The following is a 22,976-nucleotide window of genomic DNA, read 5'->3' on the forward strand; positions in this document are numbered from 1 at the left end:
GTTTTTAAAGGAAAGTTCAGAACAGTAGCACACCTCTCGGTTGTGTATCCGTCTCCTTCATCTGCTTGATGTGTTCAGCTGCTTTATCAATGCAACCAGTTACATCCTGCAGATAAAAATCGGTAGTTTCTTCACGATTTAGCAAAATCTTTACAGTAACTTCCTCTTTCCGCCGCTGCAAACATTTTCACATGTAACGGCACCAACAAATTCCTTTTTGAAGTGAAAATACAGAATTGTTATAATTTTTTTCTAGATTAAATACAAAAGTTTAGACTTACAATATTTATACTCCATAAATGGACAAATGAAACACATGACGTAGAATTTTAGCTCTGGTATTTAGTTTCATTGGAGATGTAATCATGTACGATACTGAATGATTCCTGCAGACCGTCGGAGGGTTCAAAGCTGGATTTGAAATTACTGAATGTAATTTGTTGTAGCTCGGAGAAGTTCTCCACCGTGGTGCACAAGTAACTCCTGTTAGATGCCCACGTTATTTGCTCCGAAGCCGGTCGGTCTTTGAGTAGCGTGGCTGACTGTGGAATGTAGTCTGTTTGGAGCGGCGCACAGAGAGTGTTCACGGTCCAGGAACCTGGAGAGCGCAGAGTGTCGGTGAGTTCAGGATCTCTCGATGAGGTCGTTTCATTCAGGGGAGGTCTGATATTCACGATCTCAATGTCACAGCTGATGCACTCCTCCACCTCCTGAGACCGCAGCCTCTGATCAGTCTGGACAAAGACGCAGAGGAAAAAAATAATAATGTCAACATAAGGAAAATAAATGACTAAAATGAATATATGATTGATAATAAATGTGTGAGCCTAAACGTACACACACACACACATGCAAATTTACTTCCAGGGAATAACTTATGCAAAGACAAGAGTTGACAATGGATTGTAGTTGATCCTTGAGTAGTTTTGAAATATTTGTGGTAATCATCTCTTAGCAAGCATTAGTTTGTTTCCTCTCAGTGCATGCTTTACCTGTCTCTGTGGTTTTGGTCTTACCTCATACAGGAAGTTGTCAAACTCAGGAGTTTTAATGTTCATACCAGGAGGATAAGCAAATATCTCCCTCAGCCTCCTCTTCAGCCTGGAGGAGAAACAGAGTAAAGAAAAAAGAAAAAAAAGATGGAGGAGAGAAGCTCCACTGTAGTTCTTCCTCTTCAAGGATTAATCTGAAGCTTTGAAGATGATGTGACTCACATTTTTCTTTGGGACCACAGGAGAATGGTGCAGCCGAGCAGTAACAAGAGGGGGGGCAGTATCTTGGCCAAGTAAGCAGCATCTACAGGAGGAAACGGAAGATGAGCAGTTTACACAGTTAACTAGTACAACTTGTGTCCTGGGATTCGATTCATTTTGGTGAAGATTTTCAGAGAACAATATTGTATTTCTGCGACTGTGCCGGATGCCACGAAGCTCACAGTTGATCCTGGTCCTGATGGTGATGCTGGTCGGTCGTCCGGGCCCGTCTTTAGTGAGAACACTCAAAGAGAAAACATACTCTTGGTTCTGCTGCAGACCGTCTATGGTTACAGACTTCTGCTGCGGGTCTACCACCGACACGTTGAAGAAATCTTGGATGCACACAAGATTGTAAACATTATTTTATTGAGCAGCATAACTAACTCGAGTGTAACTAAAACCAGTGTTAAAGTCAGACTGCCTCTAACAACCGAATCAATGTAAACATATGGATAAGTCCTCATCTGTTATTTTATTCATAGCAGTCATATTTTGTTTTATAACACCGTAATTAAGATGGAAGAATTTATCAGCACTGGGAACGTTCCTCTGCACTCACTTGCAGCTCGACCCGGCAGCATATCAGGTCCTCCTTCCTGCACTGTAACCAGGTAACCAGTGATGAAGGCCGGCTGAGCTGGATCATCTTCATTGTAATGCCACACCAGTGTCACAGATGAGGAAGTGCTGTGAACAGGTTCAACCAGAATGGGTGACTGTACAGATTCTGAGGAAAAGGAGATGGTGATGAGGAAGGAAGACCGAAAGAATGAGTTAGAAATAAAATAGCAGACTTAAAGCAGACAGCTAAAATACAATTTCCCCAACCGACGGAAAACTACAGGAACTCTCTGCATGATGTCCGTACAGATTTCTTTTGTTTTGTTATTTCCTTTGCAAAAGTAAACCTGGTGTTCACGGACTAATTACAGTATCATTTGCATTGCTGTCTTTTCTCTGCTACTCTCTGCATACGTGTCAAAACTTTAGCTACCACACCGTAGTAAGAGTTTTATTTAGATGTGGGTTCTACAGCGATCTCCCACACCTGACCTGAAACATACACGCAGAGTCTAAAACAACAATCTACAGGAAAACAGAAGAACAAGGAGTCTTGTAAGAGATGGTCTGACTTCCCACAGAGCCTGATCTCAACATCATGGAGTCAGTCTGGGTTCACACGAAGAGACAGAAGACATTGATGCAGCCTAAATTCACAGAGGAACTGCAGCAAGATCTCCACTCAGCTGAAATATATATCAACCACGCACCTTGAAAAACTGCGCAAGATCACCAAAGAGAGCTGGTGCTGTTTTAAAGGCAAGAGGTGATCATATAAATATCGATTGTATCAAGATGTTTTTAGTTTTTGTTTTACATTAAAACCATTTATCTTCACTTCACTTTTAGTACCAAAATATTTTTGCTCAGGACTGTACCTTAAACCCCTCTTCTACTTTTTCACACTCTCACTCTCACTCTCGCTCACTCACTCAGCTCCTGTGAGTATCCGGTCTGTATCTCGAGTAGTCTGTGTCCATCTTCTGTGCATCCATAGATATTAAATGTATATCTGCAACCTGCTTTGAAATGTCCTACAAAATAAAAAATAAATAACAATTAATGACAAAATAGGCTAAAAAAAAAATGTTTACACTGGGCACTTAAGAAAAAAAAAAAATCAACAACTTACTTGCAGGGAGGAACAGTGTGTCGTTTCCCTCTGGCACCTTCATCCACTGCAGAGTGCACGGCACTGCATTTCCCAGGGTGCACCATTCCACAGTGTAGTCGCAGGTGAGACTGCTTCGCTCATCCCAAGACAGATTGAAACCGCCAGCTGTGGTGCTGCTCAGCCGCTTCTGTGCTGGAGGTTTTTCTGAACAGAGAAACACATTTCATTCACTTTATATCTATTTATGTCAAACTGCTCAGTGCAGCAGGATTAACATGCAGTTTGTTTGCAACTCCTATTATTAGTGTTAGCAGTGCTACAACTAGAAAAGTAGGTAAATTCAAAAACAAAATAAAGGAACAACATGGAACAACAGACAATGCTGAATAATCGTTCAGCTAGTTGCTACAGCAAAGTTATTTTTTTTTAAGTCACATTTTAGCTGTTCATATATTTCCAAGACATCCAGCTGAGAGATGCACAAACTTAACAATAACAGTATAAATGCTGTAAGATTAAATCACATTTTCAGGAATACAAGCTTTATTAATGTCTCTATTTTAGAGGTCCTGTCTCAGAGAAAGGCTGCTCTCGGCCGACTCCACGGATGTTGTTTACCTGTGTGGTCCATCGGAGGGATGGTGATGTGTGCAGGGACGGAGGAGCCGCTGTGGAGGACAGCCTGGACAGTGAAGTCACACTTTCCTGGACCGATGGAGACCTCTGCCTGGCTCTGTCCGCTGTCCTTCGACTGTGTACTGGTTTGGCCTTCCTGTGACCACTGAACTGTGTAGCTTTGGATGTTTACTGTGGCTGCTGTGCCAACAATATGCTGAGAATATAGTGGGTTCATGAAGAGTGGAAATGGTTCATGACAAACAGTATATTCCCTAATACCAAACAAAGAGTTTGGGTGCTATACCAACCATTTATTTGTGCCAAAATAACCCAACTGGAGAAAAGCTTACCGGATTCCACAACAGAGTAACTTGACGACTGTGTGAGTCAGACAGCTGCTGTATTCTCCTCCAAAGGTCCAAGGTCACCAAAGGATCTGAGAGGAATTATTTGATCAAAACATCACAGACAAGACGATCAGTCAATACCAGAACCAGCATACTTGTTGTATGTACGAAAACAAGATTTTAAGTTTGGACTTGACCCAATGTGTTGATGCGTAGTATTGCTGGCTAAACTGCTTCTATCAAGCTACAGTGTGTAATACACCCCTCAGTCCAATAGAGGATGCCATGTCAGTGTCACGTTCTGCCTACCTTCCTTCATTGAATTTGGGCTTCACTACACCCAGTAAACATCATACTATCCTGTAAGACACCCACTTTATACTTACCGGTTGTGAAGAACAGAGGCCGTGACCACTCTCCCCAGAGCCACTCGCTGACAGAGCAGCGTACCTTGGTGGAATAACGTGTGTTGGGAAGCAGATGTTCCAGTTTGACTTCGCAGAGGCCCCTCACGCTGTTGCAGCTCAGCTGGTACACAGGTGGGAGGTTAAAAAACATGCACTAAAATGTCTGACTTTCAGTTCAGCAGTATGAACACTTTAGGTAAATCAGATTAAATTCACCTCTGTGATGCTGCCCGGGACTGAAGAAACCTGACAGAGGAGGTTCAGCCGAGTCAAGTTCCCCTGAACGCTGCAGGACAAGGAGGCATCCGTCACCCCAATGCTCTCTCTGTGCAACTCCACAACAGGAATCACTAATGACAACACACACACATGAAAAACATATTTGATAAAACTTCAACAATGATTTCACTACATTGTGCAGAAGAACTGAGGCTGCATGAGAGTGGAATAGGGTGTGTTAAATGTTACCTCGGTCTTTACATAAACAAATTCACAACTGAAAGTATGTAAAGTATATAGAAACAACACATTGCATATTTTAGTCATATGTTTGCATGACCTCTGTCAGAGATGTTGAAGCTGTATCTCTCCGTCTCCTCTCCCAGTTTATCCGTCACCACCACACTGATGTTGTACTCTTGCAGCTGTGGCATAGCAGGGAAAGTACAAGATGATTGCTCACAGTTGATAAGAGCCAGGTCTGAGTTCCTGTGTTTTCAAAAACAAAGAAGAGAATAGGGGAAAAAAAAAAAAAAAAAAAAAAAAAGGCTTAACAGACAGCCAACAACTGTTTGTTGTGACATGGTATCTATTGTTTGATGAATCTATAGTTGGGTTTTTAAGTTTCTGTCCCGTAAAAAGTGGTAAGTATCCTGTGAGGATACCTGCAGAGGTAACTCCAACTAATTTAAATACAGATTTTATATTTGAAGCCTTGCTGTGTACCTCAACAAAACAAATATCTACACAGTAGGTCTGACCACAAGGCCGCCACAGCGTCCGTCTGCTGGTAGAAGCTAAATATATCGGACCAATATTGACGAAAAAAAACTGCTATCTACATCTGTCATTCTGCTACAAATGCATCCTGAATTTCTGGTAATGTGTGCACAGTGTATGCTTACTCTATGTGGAGAGTGTGTGTCTGCTTGTTGCGATCACGCGGGTCTCGTTTTCTGTCTGTATCCCAGGTGCAGGTGACCGTTAGCATGTCTGAGGTTGCACAGCTGAGGTTTCTGGGCTTCTGGGGAGGAACTACAGTATATATATATATATACACACACGCAGAGTTATACACATGTACAAGTTCTCCATGAAAATAATACAGAATACCAAAAATATAATAAAAGATGTCAATTTAAACTCACAGCTGACATAGTTATAGGTATGCCTGCTATTTCCTGTTGTTTCTTTGCAACTGAGTAACAATACTTTAATGACTGTTGTTGGTATAGTCAGGTTGTGTACAGTTATGGCCTTCACTCTGGCTCCAATGCTCATAAGAGGGTATTGGTTGCCCCTGAAGGCAATGCTTGTGATATTGACTCCTGCAGGGGGAACACAGCAGAAGACGGCACTGGTGCCCTCCCTCAGCACCCGATCATAGGGGAAGATCTTAGCCTCATCCTCTGCTTTGACTCCTAAAAGACACAGTATACAATTATAGTGCAGTCTGATGAGGCAGAAGTTCTGTATCAACGATCCCTAGTATATTCTAAAGTCCTTTAAAACTCCCCGACGTTGCCTCTTTGCACAAGATCAGGTTGAGTAAAATTATAAGGACCTGAAAAAGTGTTGCTGAACAATGCCTTCAAAAATTATAAACAATAAAAATGTTTGTCATCTCAGTTTTTTATGAGCAGGGTGGGAGTTGGATGTGTGGCAATAGGCATTTGCCATGACTGCAACTGTTGAGAAACACTGATGTAAAGATTGATGAAGGGGAAGGGAGAAAGAATGAGAGACTCACTCACTTAAAGCAACAATAGTGATTACTACATCAGTGAAATGTCTACGTATCTGGTTAGATTTGACTCACATACAGTATATTGACACTTGAAGAGGAGAGCAGCATCTCACCATAGTTGGTCATCCAGTCGCTCCAAGGACTCGGAACGGACTGATTATAGATATTTCGCATCCTGACTGAGTGATCGACACACTCAAGAGGAAGATCAGAGATCCATGTCCATGTGTGTTCAGCTGAATCTCTGGAAGAGTAACTCGCATTACTCTAGATTAACAAAAACAGGACGTATAGATAAACTACATTACAGTTGATAATTATTAATGATGTGATAGTTAAATGGATGTTAAAAGTAAGATTGGCAATACCATAAAGTAACAACATAGAACTTTTAACCTGCATCAAACCCTTTTAAATACTCACGTTGTAAATTATAGTGTGCTGTTCAGTGCGACCGATTTGGATCTCATAATTGTCACTCACTAAGCCGCTGTGGTTTACTAACCACCTCACTGTGAGGCTTTGCTTGTCATTTCTTACGTTCAGAAGACTGATGCTCGGTTTTGGCAGTTGACAACCTTGCACACAACACAGTTCACATAAAGTTACAAGACATATATGAGGAGCTTTAAAATGACTTGGGAGAACTTAAGTAAGTCCAACTTACCAGCGTCAATGCAGCCCTCACCGTGGTCCTTAGAAAATATGAGATACAACCCAAGCAGCTTAATGAGGGATATTCTGACACTAATCATCCTCTCAACTGAGGAATGATCAAAGTAAACAAGAGTGAAACATCAGCTGTTGACTCTGCGCACTGACTGAAAGGCTCATGAGTCAGTGGTAAATAGCAGCTTGTCAGTAATAGTGTTGCACAACTGAACCTCAGGAAACCATGAGGTGTGTAAAGATCACACTGATGATGTGTTTTACACAAGGCGATATACACTAAAAACAGATGTTTGCCACAATAGTTTTATAAACACAATATTAATATGGCACATCACAGTTCTGATTATAACGATTACAAGACAACACATATCAAAAAGAAACATTATTAATGTTGACAGTGCATGAAGCAATTTATAGGCAATAAATTATCAGAAAACGCAATGAACAGAAAAAATACACCCACTCTTTACAGAAATCAATTACAGTATTGGATAGCTTAGATAGATTTTTGGCACTTAAGTGAGAAAAATAAAGATGGGAATAGATGATTTTCTTCCAACATCGTGTGCATAGGTAGCCTTTCCATAAAACTATACAAATATTTACTATTAATACAATAATGTCAGTATATTTCCATCTTGTAGATGCTCACAATCCCTCTTAAATATTATTAAAGATCTCACGGAGAAATAATAGCACGCTACACATCGTTCGGGGAAGGGCTTAAATGGCTTCTCAGATTTTCATTTTCTTTTAAGTGCTCAGATTACATCAGTATTTCTGTCTTGACTTCCTGCTGCTTTAGGGTTAAACTGTAGCATGAAAGTACCTCCGCCATTAAACAAGTGCAACTGATACTAAAAAGAATTATAGTCGAAGTAAAAACATGGAGAAGAAAAGCTGATTTGCAAAGAACTTGTTTGCAAAAAGGCACAACGGTTTGATCACACTGGAGGAAAATGATTTTAAAGTTCAGCACATAAACTGATAAAGGCACATACTGTACAGTCTGTTTTTACTTTCAGGATTTAAAAATAGCACTTAGATCCATCACATTTAGATGGATATAAATGCAAACACACATACATAAGCTACTATTTTTGTCCAGTTATGCACTAGGCAGCTTGCATTGCTTGTTTTCTCTCCTCAGAGGTAAACAATGTTCTCCTCGCCTCCTTCCTCCCCGTTCTGTCCTTCCAGAGAGAGGTAAGCCTGCGGGGGGAGAAGCGGGGTGAGAGAGCGGGAGGAGGAGTAGTCGTTCTCGTAAAGCCTGTGACCCGTGACCTCTGACCTCCAGGGACCGGGAGATTGTCTGCCCAGCAGTGGGTTGAAGTCTGGTGGGAGGAGAACAAGAAGAACTCTCAAGACAAAGATCAGGTTTTGGATGATGTTTTTTTTTTTTTTTCTTTGTGCACGAAACAGATCAGAAATCACAATGTGGTTTCTTACAAACGTGTATGATTTCATATGTAGAAAAAAGCCGTACTGTTGTTGGCCCTCTGTTGCTGTGCAGGGCCCCTTGAATCACTGAGCGGCCGGGGGCAGCCGTGGTTGTTGCTGTAGCTCGGGTACGTCAGACCGTCCAGAGGCTGTTTAATGTGCGTCTGGCTCAGCAAGGTGTTGAGGCTGTTGTAGATGCTGGCGCTGAGGCCGAGGTTGGCGGTGTAGCCGGAGCTGTGCAGGGGGCCGTCGTGGTTCTTCCTCGGCATGGAGAGCAGATGCTGGTGATGGTTGTTGGTGGTGGGCTGGTGGAGGTGGTTCTGCTGGAGCGAGGCGAGCAAAGCCGCCTCGTTCTCGTACACGGAACAGTTACCGTCCAGGCTGCCTGAGCGGCTGTGGGTGGGCACCTGGGACATGGAGGCAACACCAAAAAAGGTGCCATAGTTTGTTTAGCAGTTTGTCCACACTCTCTTTCTGCTTCAATACACCTCCACCTTCTTGTCTCTCATACCTTGTATCCATCCAGTGATATCGTAACGGGCAGGCTGCTCTGGCGGCTGTGCTTCCAGCCCTGGAGGAGCCTCTGTTGGGCTTCGATCTTCTCCTTCTCCCTCTCCACGCTCCTCTGGCCCTCTCTCAGTCTGTCCAGGTTTTGCTGATACTCCATCAGCTGGGCCTCCAACTCCTCCCGCTCACAACGCAGCCGCTCGGCCTCCAGGAGACACTGCTGCTCCCGCTGCTCCAGCACGCTCTCCTGCTCACTCTGGAAGCATGTACGGATTACACTTATCAGAAAATGGCGGTAGTTGCAATAGACTTGTTACATTTCTGTTTTGGGATTGGGATTAAAATCTTTAGAATGTACTTGCAATTTCAGCTCTCTGCATGCAAATTATAATTTAGATTTGCAGGTTTAAAAAAACTTTCAACAGCCTTTGGCAATTTGTTCTGCATTTCTAAGTGTATTTTATTGTCTGTCTGTGTGTGTTTGCATTTTGCCAAATGTAGGCACAAGCAATAACGGAACTACAAACTGAGGTAGGTGGCAGAAAATGTTCCATCTATGTAAAGCAGGCAGAAATTCCCATGCGAGATAAAAAGGAAGTTACAACACTTCACCACAAAATAACATTATATGTTTCTGCACGTCACGACCTGATAGCATCAGAAACTATGAATATCAAATGAGGGGAGATGGATTCATGTGACACAGGTTTCACTGACATGTGAACTACTTTACTTTTTATGTCACTGAAACCTAAAATGTTTCTATCAATTATTCGGTAATGATCTATTTTTTGCCTTTGTTTTGACTGCTTTAACTAAATGTGATCTGATTAAAAATTGGCACAGATTAAAGGTATGGGCGTGGACTCACCATACTAACCCTGGTACTGTTATACCAAACTGCCATGGAGTGAAAACAGAGAGACTGGAAAGACAAATGAAAGCACACTTGGAGAAGATCAGCATGAGACTCACCTGTTGTTTCTCTCTGGCCACACACTCTTTGTCCCAGCGCTGCTGTTCTTGTTTCAGCTTCACATGGAGTTTCTGCACCTCATCCACTTCTTCTTTCTTCCTCTCCAATCCCTTCTTTTCTACATCCTCTTTCTTTTTATCAATACTCCTCTGCTTCTCCTGCTCCTGGACAAGAAGAGAAACTTGTTTAATATATTTGTGTCACTATTCCAAAAACAGGCAACTGAATTCTACTGGTATGGGTTTGCATGAAAAAAAAAAATCATATTTATTTTAGTATGAATATAATGTGGCTGATACCAGGCTGCTTTGGAGGGAGGTGAGGGTTCGCAGCTGAGGTCTTTCTCCCTCCTGGAGAAGGAGTTTGTGGACTTCATAGCAGCTATCCTGGAGGGTCACAGCAGCCTGCGAACATGAGGAGACACCTGATCACACTCAAGTTACTCCCTGTAACAGAACAGTTGTCATATGAACTATTTGAATTTGACAGTAATTTTAAATCGGAGTTCAGTTTCTTGAATGCATATCTTCTGGGATCTCCAAAATGTTCTGGTTTCGACTTAGGTTAGATTTAAAATATCTGAGGTAACAAAATTTTGAGTTTACCCAGTATTTTTGAGAGTAAAAGAAAATAGATTTCATATTTGCCATTTAGTAAAATGACTGTGTTGTTATTCTTTACTAATTAACACAGAGAACAGATTAAAGGTTCTTTAGAGATTTAGTTTCTGATCTCATATGTGTATTATTAGTATTATATGTCTATTATGAATTTTTTGAATTAATTTACATCCAGTACTTAATGTTAACTCTGTCCTTTCCATCCAGATATTGACTCATTCAGTTAGCTGAGACATGTGTTTTTCTCACCTGTAGACTATAGAGAAGCTGAGTCAGGCTCTGGACACTTTCCGCCACCTGTTGAACAGTGTGTTAATATGACAGTAATGCATCCATTAACAAACATTGCTCAGGGGAAACTAAAGCGGCCGAACCTTTAATAGCGTCCCTTTGGTGTCTCCTTTTCTCAGCTCCACAGCTGAGCTCCACAGCACGTTGTCCGACCCAGCTAACTCACAGTCTGATCCGAGAGAGGTGGAGCTCATACTGAGCGTGCTCAGATAATCCGCTGTAGGGACAAGGAAAGGAGAAGGCACATAGTAACACATATTTGTGCAGTTTGGTCCCCCCACATCAGTGAACGTCAAGTAGTAGGTAGGTAGGTAGGTAGTTACTTTATTAATCCCCGAGGGGAAATTTTTTTCGCTACAGCAGCATACAGAAGCAGTAAGATAATATTGTGAGTAGGCAGTCAAAGGCTAACATTACAAAATATCATTCAGAGGTGCAGCGTGTACTGTATGTGACTCACGTTCAGAGGGAGACTCCTGGATGCTGCTGCCGTGGCTGTTGTAGCTGCAGCACTCTGGTCCTCGGACAGGAGAGATCTGACTTTGTGCAGAGAGGCAGTCGCGGGCCTGAGTAATGGTTATCAGGTTCTCCGCTGCAGAAGAGGCAAATATTTGCCAAAACTCATGATTATTCTGTAACATTATGAACCTAAAGTACACCATATCACTTTCATTGAACTATTCAGTTGCAATTTTAGGATTATCCCAACAGACCTTTTTTGTATTCAAATTTGCCAAATGACTGACATTCATGAATCTAATACTCAGTTTTAATTGAAAACATTTTTTAATACGGCATCTCCTTGTTAGTGTGGCGCTGACGTGCTTGATCAAAAGTCCCGCACCCCTGGCCCTGCCATCTCCCTCCAAAATCTCCTTGTGTTCCCCTATTGTGGATTTGCCCCCAGCAGGAGGACTTATGTAGGTTAGTCACTTGTCGTAATCATGTGCCTTTACCAGGCTTCTGACATTCAGTGTGTGGCCACACCTCAGCTTTCTTACCTTCTCTGAGTGCGGCCGTGAGCAGTGAGGAGGCCTGTCGCGGAGTCTCACTGTCCGTATACTGAGCTGGTTGTACCAGCAGGTGGCGGTGTGGTACAGCTTCTGGCGAGTGGAGGGTTAAATCTGACAGCTCAGCGTAAAGCTGTAACTTCTCCTCCAGGCTGTTGCAAATCCGCTGGTCCTGACCCAGCAGAGTCTCTACACAAAACAAACACCGGGATAAGGATTTGTTTTGTTTATGGTTTATGTCACAGAAAGACTTTTGGCTGTTTCTGAAGCTCCATATAATATCAACAAATGAAATATTTAAAAGACACGTAATAGAGCATTTTGGCATACAGGTACACACATACTTCATTTTCTTACCTTGGAACTTGGCGATCTTCTGAACTCTCACTTCTGCAGCTTGCCGGGCTTCCTCTGTTTCAGCACTTCGCTCCTCTTCCTCCTCTTCCTCGGGACAACTACCATGTAGAGCAGTAGGTTAGATAATGAGTGGCAAACATTTACACACATTAACCTGGCACACACACACACACACACACACACACACACACACACACACACACACACACACACACACACACACACACACACGTTAATTGTGGACTTGACTTGAACCATATATGCATGCATACACACACCTCTCAACAGCTTGTCTGATGTGTCTCATCCATGCATTCCTCTCCTCTCTGCTGGTGGTGTGAACTTCATACATCTCTGGCCCCACTGAGGAGGCAGAGATCAGGAACATCCCTCGCTCCTCATTGGCTACTTCTCTCACAATGAGCTTCTGCAGAGGGATTACTGGAGGCTTCTGGTCCTGAAGGAGTGAAGCCATAGAAATGGGTTAAAGGATGGAGAGAGACAGGTGGACAGTTGGTGTCTCTGATTTCAAAGTGTTGTTTGGGTTGATGCTTACCACAGCAGCAAATATGAAGCGCTGGTCTTTCTCTTGTAGGAAAACCAGAACGTCGGTGAGCAGGAGAGCCAAAGTATCTGAAAACAGAAATGTAAAGACACATGTAGATCGATTGTCTCAAAACAAAACAAAATAACTAGTGGCACAAGATGAGCTCCTTCACACCTTTCAGACGTCCTGTGGCAGTTTTCCAGTAGACCAGCCCTTTGTTTTGCAGAACCCTGTGTTTGCTGTGCAGGTCCTGTTTGCGAAACACCTTGCCATTCTTGAGCTTGGCAAAGCTCTTGTTTTCCAGCCGGGCCAGTACTTCCTGCAGCTCCTGACATCTCTCAGTCTTACTCACAGTCAGGTCCACTGCCGCAATAACGTCACGGATCTGAGCCAGAGCCCTCGACAAGTCGGAGTGCTCCTGACTTCCTTCTGCGGGCAGAGACAGAAGCTCAGTGTAACAAGAGTGAGGGAGAGGTCATAAAAACAATACATTATGCAACACATGGTGCACAAATTCACAGTGCAGGCACAAGAAGTGTTAGAACATGCCAGCTCTCTGCTTACATAGAAATTTCATACACGTCATCTTTCCTCAACCATTAACTGCTAACTGAAAGTGAAACAGCAACATCTTACTTAATCATAAAAAAGAAGAATGCAAACTAGTCAATTATATGCTTTAATCATTTAATTGCACATTAGTACTTTTCATGTGAAGATCATCCTCAGGATCATGTTACCAATTTAACATTTAGTGATTTAAGAATGGAAAAAATGACATGTGCCTTGTGATTTATGTTGTTGCTTCCACAGACTACGTGACAAACCTAAGAGTTACAGTGTGTATGTAGTTTTGCATGGGACACAGTAGAGCTGACTTACCCTGAGTGTACAGTAATATCCTCTCCAGCAGCACTGGGTACTTGGTGATGCGCTGAGTGACCAGCAGGATGAATTCTGGGACTTCTCTCCGTCTGACCAGAGAGTTATTGCTCTGTTGCTGTAAAAAGAGAAAGAAGCTGCTGAATCAAGACATTATACTATAAAAATCCTAGTGAAATAAAAACACAGGAGGTCTGGGAACAAGAGCTTACTCTGACAAAGTTTTGGAGTTTCTTGTTCTGCTGCTGCAGCTCTTTGAAAACATTGACAGCATCGATGTGGTGACTGCAGAACTCCCCGTACACCTGCTTCATCTTCTCCGCATTTTCATCTGAGAACTGAGAGAGACCATCAGATACTGAGTACCGGGCTGCATCTGTGTGTATTTACGTGCATGAATCCATCTTCACCAACCTGCTGAAGCAGTATATCTCCAATCTGATGGATGAGGTAATTCCGTGAATTCTCGATTTGGGTTTCAGCCTGTTGGCGTTCCTGCAGCGCTCTGAAGAGGTTCCTGTGGAAGAGCAGCAGAGAGTCCAAACACGGGAAGATCCGGGCCACAGAGTCCCAACCCAGCTGCAGCTCCTCCAGCATGCCTCTCCTGAACACTTCCGACATGACTGTCAGGGTTTGGATGTGGTGCAGCTCTGTCTGCATCAGCTCTAGATGAGGGCAGCGAAAGTGGATTATAAGAAATATCCGGTGGAAATGTGTCTGTTTACAGGCCGAGATGAGCAAAGCATGACAATAAACCTCAGTGGACAACAAGCGTATTTTTGCTGACAGGATTTTAATATTTTAACAAACAAGAGGTAAGATTGGCCATTCATGTTGTACAGAAGCACATTTCTTTGTGTAAAAGCAAAAAAGGACATCTGTTGGAGAAATTAATAGAAATAAACAAATGCTATGAACCTTGTACAAGGAAGTGTGGACAGTGTATGCGATCAGATCAGCCAAATAGTTTGAGTGACTACTAAAAAAGCTATTATATATGTATATATACACATATATATATACATATACAGTACATTTGTCAATGAGGCATGTCATATAGTGAAAAAAAGATAGAAAGTAAGAAAGTGAGAAAGAGCGAAAGGCCTCACCATAAATGACATCCTGTCGTTTGATTGTGTGCCTGTCATGTTTCCTGCAAAACTCTGGAGAGATTGTAAGACTCCATGACTCTGCATCAAATCCCAGCAGGTCAGCTGACAGGTCGCTCAGCAGAGGAGCATCAACAGCATCTGTAGGAACATAAATAATGAACAAGATTTTACCTTTCTATCACTATTTTAACTGATATGTGCATGAAAGTCTCTGTTCCTCACCCTGCGTGGCGATTGGTGGGTCGGTGGACGGGGGAGTCGTTGGGACCGGGGTTCCCTCATCAGACACTGAGCTGTTAGAGCAAGCGTTCACACCGCACTCACCGTCCGCCCCCGCTGCGTCACTCAGCCGTCTGCATTGAGACAAAGTTAAATAAAATGAAATAAAATTTGAACTCAATGTACTTAATTGACATTTAAAATGTAAAGTTGAGTTAAACTGACTGCAGTCAAATCTTAACTTTTGTCTTGCATTGGTGGTGATCTTTAAAAAAAATGACCAAATTCAAGTGTTGCCTTGATGTATGCAACGCTACCAACCTACCTGCTGTCTATAGAGATGGAGAGGCTTTTGGCGAGAGGAACAACTGTTTCTCTTTTGTCTCTGGGCATCGTTGGAAGTGAAGAGGAGGAGGAGGACGATGGAGAGAAAATGTAAGCCGGAGAGTTGTCCTTCACCGAGTCTAAAGGGAAGAGCAGCAGGAGTCAAAACCAGGAGCATCAGTACCAGCTTAGAGGCTTTTCCACCCCACAGATAAATAGTCCAAGTGTTTGTTTAGTGTTTCGATGAAACACGAAACAGTGAGGAGATCTGACGCTGGAATCTTTCAATGTTGAAGTGGGCATGCAGCCAACAGTTGTGACATGTTGTGATCATTAAAGCTGATTGTGAGGATATCAAACAGTGAAGACACATATTACATCAAGAAATAAAATTATCATGTCAGTGAAAGAGAAACAAAACAATCAACCCCTGAACTCAATCACAGAAACACACATAAACACAATCCAGGCTAGATCCCCCACAGAGGGAGATTAAAATTTAACTTTTTTTTTACCAGGGAAAAAACAACAGGGAAGGAGGAAGGGAGGGAGAGCGAGAGAGAGAGAGAGAGAGAGAGAGTGTGTGTGTGTGTGTGTGTGTGTGTGTGTGTGTGTGTGTGTGTGTGTGTGTGTGTGTGTGTGTGTGTGTGTGTGTGTGTGGTGGTGGGAGGGGGGGGGGCAATGGCATACTTAATCTACTACAGGACAAACAAGGGAGGCCAGATGAAAACTAAGTGAATCAAAGACCAAGGGAGGACATTATTGGTGATTGGAGGTGGGGGGGACTCACTCTGTGGGAGAGACATGGTCTTGCTTTTCATCAGCAATGCATTCCTCTCCTGCGGCTTCTGGGTAAAGACGGAATCATATTAACATCAACAGCAGTAAACTTTGAGTCAATTTATGGCAAAATAAAAAAGAAAGACGCACTGAGATGTTGTGATCATCAGTCACAGCACCAGTTTGTGATGTTCAACACATTCCAGGAGCTCCTTTGTCACCAAGCGATGGAATTTACTCTTCCTGCAATACCTACTTCCTCTCAGTCTGCCGCTACTTCAGTGACTGATTTATGTAGTTTTTGGGCATTTTGCCTGTGTTGGACATCAAAGCATGGTGTGACAGGAGACACAAAAGGAATGACCGGCAACAAAAGTCGAATTTGAGCTGGGCAGCCACACAGCACGTGTGGACACCATCAGTTTTTACATTTACTAAGAACCCCAAAAGGTTATGTTTACAATGATGGATCGAAGCATTGACTGGAGAGTTTTATTAGCCAAAGTATTAGCAATAGTATAATCACAACTTAAGAGTTACAGATTTTCAGTTTAGTTAATTGTGTACATAAAGGAGACCTGTAGAGTTTTTGTCCGCTAGCAGAGCTATACAGCGGCCAGAGATGTTGGTCTACCTCGACCGTGATTGGTTTGTCTGTGTTATTATGTGACTGTGGTGTCATTTCAGATCTATACTAATGTGCTAAAAGATCATTAAGGTCACGCAATAAGGCAACCGATGGAGGCAGCGGTAGAGTAGCAACAAAGGTAAAATTACTGGTTTTGTCAAAGACTGGCTTTGAGGAGATCGATATAATGCCACAGTTCCCCTTTGGATGTGGACCAACCACCACACACTATCACTATAGTTCCTCTTGTGCTGGGAAAGTACCTGCCCTGTAATAGGACCAAAAAAGTCTCTCAAAACAGATTTGTAAGAACTACAATGGCTCTCACAGGGATACTTTCTTAAACACTTAAAACTATGAAAAAGTTCCTCCTCTCATAAAGGGCAGAGTGTTTCTGCGAGTGTGTCACATTTATGTTTGTATCATGCAAGAGCACAAGGACGCGGTCTGTTTATACAGACTGACTAGTCCTAACGATGACGAGTACCTGACCTATATGTGTACAATGTATTGTGCAATGCACTGATTGTGTAACTGGTGTGAGTGCTCCTGTAATGATGGACAAATTCTTGACTCATTAACTTGTGAAATCATACAACTTAAAAAAGAAAAGAAAAGAAGAAGCATGTCACTTGACATTCTGGCAAATATCTTGAAATGACACCACAGTATTTGTACCTGGTTTCCTCTCCATGTCCAGGAGAAAAACGCATCATTAAATACAAAGACATGCATTGTCTGTCACTAACAGCTGCTTTTTCAAAGTCATTTAGAATGAATTTTTCCTTTAAACTATTTTGAAATCCTTGTACTTGCTTGGTGGTTTTGAGATCAAATTACGTGGGTGATGTTGATGCTTACCTTTCCGCAGGCTGCAACAGACTCTCGACAGTTTTTATGGACATTCAGGAAACAGTCTGCAGACAAGAGGAGATCATTTCATAAATTAACTGACAATAAACAGGATTACCACATCTCCTAATGCCGTGTCCAGATGGCTGTCAAACTGCCCCCTTTCTCACCAGCAGTGTTGACTTCATGGAAGAAATAAAACTGACTTCATGACTTCTACTAAACAAAACATCAAGGCAGCACGTGCGAAGAGATTTAAACAAACCCTAAACAGTTCAGCCACTGCAGGACATAAAACAACAATACTGACAGCGTAATACTCACTGGAGCACTGCAGCAGCTCCTTCCCAGAAACAGACTTATCACAGGCCACACAGAGAGCGGGACCAGATGGAGACACGGGAACAAACTGGTGTCCATTAGCAGTGCCCGACTTCTCCTTTCCCTCCTTCACCTCCTTCCCCTTTACCTGAAATACACGTCGAAAATATTTTTAATTCACCCATCGATCTGACGTTTACTGATTAGCTGATGGAACAATATCATGTAAATCAGCAGCGTAGAAATAACAGGACTCTGAGCAGTAGGCAGAGAGAGGCATATAGCAGCCATGTTGTTGCTGAAACACACCTGTTAAAGTGAAGTTAGTTGAGATAAAGGGGCCTCTGAGTGAGCCCTTCTGTTTACTTTGTTAAGGTCCTCTGGGACGGCTGCTGTTATGGTGCTTTATCCTTAGGGGGCCGTTAGGGGGATTCCTCTGTGTGTGCGTGCGATAGAGCAATGTTTGTTTTCTTATCAAACTTTGCGAGGAAGTCTAAGAGTGTGTGCTTGTTTTTTTTTTACGTTTCATGTGCATTGTGTGTCTGCACATACATAGAAACATGTCCTCAAACACATGCACACGTGTTCATAAGATTAAGGGTATACGCGGGAATGTGTTTTGGTTCCTCAAGCTGTGTGGAGGGGAGTCCGCATGTTATGTAAGAGAACATTTTTGTGTCCCGTTGCTAAGACCTGAAGAGCGCGAATTTTCTCCCTCGCCAAATAAAGGCACCGTGCTCAGACAATGGCCCCCCAGCACAGGAATCCTGACCTGGGCTGTCTGAGAGGCGGTAAACCTTTTTACAGCATGACTTTGGTAAGCCTTTCAGCTCTCTCTCTTTTTTTTTTTATTTTTTATATAAAGTTCAACTAAAGGGATTTTCAATCCTATTTTAAACACATGTAGGGGAAATCTTAGCCAGCAAGAATCATATTTTCCACTGGAACAAAGTGCTGCCTCACCTTGGTCTTACTGCGGGTGCTGGACATCCTGCTCTTGAGGAAGCTGAAGGTCCGGCTGACTTTGTACTTCTCTGACTCAACCTTAGATGGGATTATGTATTTATCCCACTCCTCATCCTCGATCCTGTTTCAGCGTGAACATTTCAGTCAGAAGCAATCACAACTCCTCACATGATTTTAGCCTGTCTAAGACTACAGCAATCTGATCCAACATGCACACTCAGTATAAAACAGGTCATTATTTTAGTACTTTTAATAGCGTTAAGGTGCACTGGTGTCATGCTGAAATGAAGGAATGTCCAGACAGTCTTCCAGGACCCCTGGTCTACAGATTATTACTCTTAACAACATGCTTGGCATGCTTGGAAGTCACTATGGACTCTAGTGGGTGCTATTTATAGTGTGACCTTGGCAAAATGCAATTAATAATGTGTCAACTATTTACAGCAACTTAATGCTAGTTACATTGGGCATTCTAGGTGAAAGGCCACAATAACAGGACGTAAAGAAGAGAAACATGCAATATCACATCAAACCTACAAGTTGCGATCTAAAAGTTACTGTTACACATGAATGGGGAGCAGCACAGAAATGCGCATGGAGCAGCGGGAAGCAAAACCTTTCATGAGAAAGTATTCCAAGTTATGTTTCTTGATCAACATCAGCATCTGTGTTACACATGTTTTTGTGACCACTGGTAGATGTGCATTTGTGATTTTACCATGGACCTGAGCAGAGAGTGCCTATCAGATTTTTCCATCAAAATTGGGAAATAGGCAACAGAGATCTTTGAAAGGCTTTATAGATCCTACAGCAATAAAACAGCAAGCCAGGCAAGGGCAAGAGGGGCAGAACAACGCTGTCCAGGTCAGAAGCCCAACCAGCTGGGTTTTCTTTGACATGTGCGGGGTTGTGCACCGTGAATTCGTCCCCCATGGTCAGACTGTCAACACCGAGTTCTACTTTGACGTTCTGAGGCCTCTGAGGGAAAACATTCGTCGCACATTTTGATCATTTTGATGACGCGTGTAAGACAAGCAAGTTTCTCGCCGTCAACACCACCACCACCGCTCACCACCACCCCTACTCACCTCATTCGGGTCCCTGCAACATCTTTCTGTTCCACAAAAATGTGACACAATCTTTGATGTCTGCCCTCTGCTCAAGTTTCAGGTCAGTGGTGAAATTGCAAATGCGCACATACCAGTGGTGACAAAAATATGTGTAACACAAGCGATCAAGTGATGCAACTTGGGATAGGAATTCACAAACGTTATAGCTTCACCCTGCCCCGCTCACAACACTGTACAGGACTACGTTCATGCACAAGAGGAGCAGCCTCGCACCTCGTCTACTGTGACCCGACACAAAAAGTGTTAATGCAATCTACTTCTTCAGATTCCTACATCAAACAATGCAGCGGCAAAAAAATCTAAGTGGTTAATGGATGCGCTATGGGAATGGTTTTTACGGCGGGGTTAGCATGAGTTATGGCACACATGCATGACTGTGAGGCCGTTTTTGATGAAAACATACTCTTTGAGGAACTCTGTGAGGGTGAGGTGTTGGAGCGATGCGCTGCTCTCCTCCTCTGCTGACTGGGCCCGCTTACGGAAACCCAAAACCCTGCGAGGATATAAAACACCTCAGACCACGTTGTTGTGTCTCTGCTCATCAGGTAACTCTAAATGTTAATAATGTCTAAGATTAGAGTCTGCGAACCATTTCTAGGACTAACGATGTGTGTATGGAAATTAAGATGACTACTGGTTATACATATGGGCACATATGCTTTTAGTAGACCATGTAATATAATAGCCAACACTTAAAGCAGAGGCAATGTCCACATCTTGTTAATATTACTGGATGGATGCTGATATTGTGAAGGACAAAAGTGTTGGTGAGTTTGATCAGACTGGTGTTGTGAATATTGTAATATTAATGTGATTTATTCTAATACAATAAACCAAGGATCTAATCTGATAATTTAATTGCCTAATGTGATCTTCGACAATGTTTCCTCTGTTAGCAATGCATGGTTATTAGCAAACAAAATATATTAGCACATGATGAATTTATGAGGCAGTCAGATGAAATTAGCCATAAAATTAATATTGATAGTGGCATTTATGAAATGAAATCTAAAGAAGCAACCTTTGTAATTTACTTTTGTAAATCAAAGGTTAATTCAGAATGATTGTTACAAGATAAATACTACAATATGTGCATACAACAAATTCAGTATTATTGATGTGGTCGAGAAATTAGCAAAATGTTTCTGAGGTCGGACATCCAAGAAAGCTCTGAGCAGTGCTGTTTACTCAGGGTTATTTTGAGGTTGCAATCAGAGAATACTCTGGCTCCAGTCTGGCAACAGGAAGTATGTCACATCCTGCACACCCAGACCCCAACCACAGGTTTAACACTGGAGATACACACACACACATACAGATGCGGGTCTCGTCTAAGCCAGCCTCTGACCGCTGGTCACCACCGATGCCTAAAAAGGGAGGAACATCTGAGCAAGAGCCCGACACAGTTGAGAGGATGTAGCCTGAGACATGACACGGTGGTTTTACCTCTTTTCTCTGGGCGTCTCAGTCAGGTTGTAAGCTCTCTGCTCTGCAACGTAGAACAACGAGGAAACGAAAATGAGTGAGCCAGAAACACGAATATATTTGAAGATATTACAGTCAATTCTAAGTGAATCAGCTGAGAGGGTTAAAAACCATCAGCCCTGATTAAACCAAATGCAGGGATCATTGAAAAAGTCTGGATCCAACCAACCCCGACAGAGAAAGAACAAACACAGCAGCGAGTCCTGCCTCGAAAAACCAGATGACAGCTAAGATGGAAAAAATGAAAGCCAGGAATAAAACAAAACATGTACCCAAATGTACCCTTCAGATGATCTATAGGAGTCGAAGAGTTTCTCCAAAGCCACCCTCATCTTCTTGTCAGCCATTATATCATATAAATTACTTTTTGGATTGTTTTATTACTTAGAGGGGAATTTTTAACATCAAGCTTTGGAGAAAGTCTGTTTTTGATCACCGGACAATTCCAAATAATAATCAATATGTTCCTTACCGAGACAATGGTTTTGTGCACAGTACGAGTGTTAAGCTCACCACCAAAAATGTAATCTTACCACAAATACAGAACTGCACAATTTGGAAAACAATGAAAAATATTTTTCTTTTTTGCAAAATGGAGTGAAAACATCCGGGAAAATCATTTCACAACAAAATGATTTCGTTTCTTACTGCAAGTTTTTAAGTCTTGTACAAATTATATTCTTTTTTTTATCAAGTCATATAAAGATATCATATTTGACCTTTAATTGTGCAGCTCTTGATAATCACCAGTCTGTCCCATTGTTCACCAGAGAGCAGAAGAACACACTGAAACACTTCCACCGATCGACCAGCAGTGTCTAAGTTGCTGTTTGACTTGTTCTTCTACTTACTATCTTGGTTGAGACGAGAGAGGGATTTAGAAAGAGATAAAGCCTGAAGTAGAGAACGACCGCTGCCGCTGAACGCACCATCTACACACAGGATAAAGCATCATCTCAACGCTGCACACTTGCATTTACTCCCAAACGCCCTAATGAGCGGAGCTGATACTTAACACACATAATACTTTGGAGAGCCTCAGCTGATTTATGACACCTGTCTAGTTTCTCCCCCTGTTAGACATGTGGCACATTTGTCCATTCAGCTGGCTCCTGAGAACCAAAAGCTTACAGGGCAAAGGGGCTGGGGGTCAAAGTTCACTTACCTTCTGCCAGATCAGTAATGGTTGCGTCTCGGTTTAGCAGCGGCCGTGACGGTTTGGCTTTAGGGGAGGAGTAAGAGTAGGAGCGCAGACGGACTTCGGCTTCTTCTGGGCTCTGGGTGAGAAAACAAATGAGAGCGAACAGATCAGACAGAGCAGGAAGCAGACATTCACAGGTCTAGTCCTGTAAACCTGGAGAGCAGCAGAATCATGCGGGCCCACATATCTCTGACCTTTTGTCCGCATTATTGATCGGTCGACAGTGTGGTCTTATCTACTATTGATTGTCTGTCCGACAGGCTGTACCTGTCTGTGGTGTATTTTTACTCTAAATCCTCCTGGGAATTGAATGAAAGTATGATACAGAAAACAATGGAGGACATTATTTGTGTGGAATGACAACGCTAAACTGAAAAGAGACCATAT

General features: G+C 42.5%; 2 protein-coding genes across 3 annotated transcripts in view; both read right to left on the reverse strand.

Annotated features, from left to right (window-relative positions):
• Positions 1-195: 195 nt before the first annotated feature.
• Positions 196-7,024, reverse strand: osmr (oncostatin M receptor). Its single transcript, XM_069138944.1, has 17 exons — positions 6,937-7,024; positions 6,693-6,847; positions 6,383-6,536; positions 5,671-5,943; positions 5,428-5,557; positions 4,863-5,011; positions 4,520-4,653; positions 4,283-4,424; positions 3,900-3,985; positions 3,550-3,763; positions 2,950-3,135; positions 2,750-2,851; positions 1,816-1,983; positions 1,436-1,588; positions 1,215-1,296; positions 1,017-1,101; positions 196-734 (listed from the first exon to the last, which is right to left on the reverse strand). The coding sequence occupies exons 1-17, from the start codon at positions 7,022-7,024 to the stop codon at positions 330-332; spliced, it is 2,706 nt and encodes a 901-aa protein (XP_068995045.1). The 3' UTR covers positions 196-329.
• A 204-nt stretch (positions 7,025-7,228) lies between these two features.
• The window catches only part of LOC138191609 (rho guanine nucleotide exchange factor 28-like), a 37,862-nt gene continuing 22,114 nt past the window's right edge, over positions 7,229-22,976 (reverse strand). The window contains exons 14-39 of one of the 2 annotated variants that reach the window (XM_069138511.1): positions 22,554-22,665; positions 21,350-21,392; positions 20,307-20,396; positions 18,771-18,894; positions 17,811-17,955; positions 17,496-17,551; positions 16,017-16,074; positions 15,228-15,366; positions 14,906-15,036; positions 14,681-14,821; positions 13,986-14,236; positions 13,784-13,909; positions 13,572-13,689; positions 12,864-13,118; positions 12,699-12,775; positions 12,421-12,599; positions 12,143-12,240; positions 11,777-11,974; positions 11,236-11,367; positions 10,859-10,992; positions 10,734-10,781; positions 10,164-10,268; positions 9,864-10,028; positions 8,893-9,144; positions 8,428-8,788; positions 7,229-8,275 (exon numbers count right to left, since the gene is read on the reverse strand). In XM_069138511.1, the coding sequence (XP_068994612.1) occupies positions 8,088-8,275; positions 8,428-8,788; positions 8,893-9,144; positions 9,864-10,028; positions 10,164-10,268; positions 10,734-10,781; positions 10,859-10,992; positions 11,236-11,367; positions 11,777-11,974; positions 12,143-12,240; positions 12,421-12,599; positions 12,699-12,775; positions 12,864-13,118; positions 13,572-13,689; positions 13,784-13,909; positions 13,986-14,236; positions 14,681-14,821; positions 14,906-15,036; positions 15,228-15,366; positions 16,017-16,074; positions 17,496-17,551; positions 17,811-17,955; positions 18,771-18,894; positions 20,307-20,396; positions 21,350-21,392; positions 22,554-22,665 (3,726 nt within the window). In that variant the 3' untranslated portion in view covers positions 7,229-8,087. The remainder of the gene's footprint in view (positions 8,276-8,427; positions 8,789-8,892; positions 9,145-9,863; positions 10,029-10,163; positions 10,269-10,733; positions 10,782-10,858; positions 10,993-11,235; positions 11,368-11,776; positions 11,975-12,142; positions 12,241-12,420; positions 12,600-12,698; positions 12,776-12,863; positions 13,119-13,571; positions 13,690-13,783; positions 13,910-13,985; positions 14,237-14,680; positions 14,822-14,905; positions 15,037-15,227; positions 15,367-16,016; positions 16,075-17,495; positions 17,552-17,810; positions 17,956-18,770; positions 18,895-20,306; positions 20,397-21,349; positions 21,393-22,553; positions 22,666-22,976) is intronic. The other variant, XM_069138512.1, reaches the window with a different exon arrangement.

This window comes from Embiotoca jacksoni, unplaced genomic scaffold, assembly GCF_022577435.1.
Source record: "Embiotoca jacksoni isolate LCO1_2020_lvr unplaced genomic scaffold, fEmbJac1.0.p SCAF_8, whole genome shotgun sequence".
Taxonomy (NCBI): Eukaryota; Metazoa; Chordata; class Actinopteri; family Embiotocidae; genus Embiotoca; species Embiotoca jacksoni.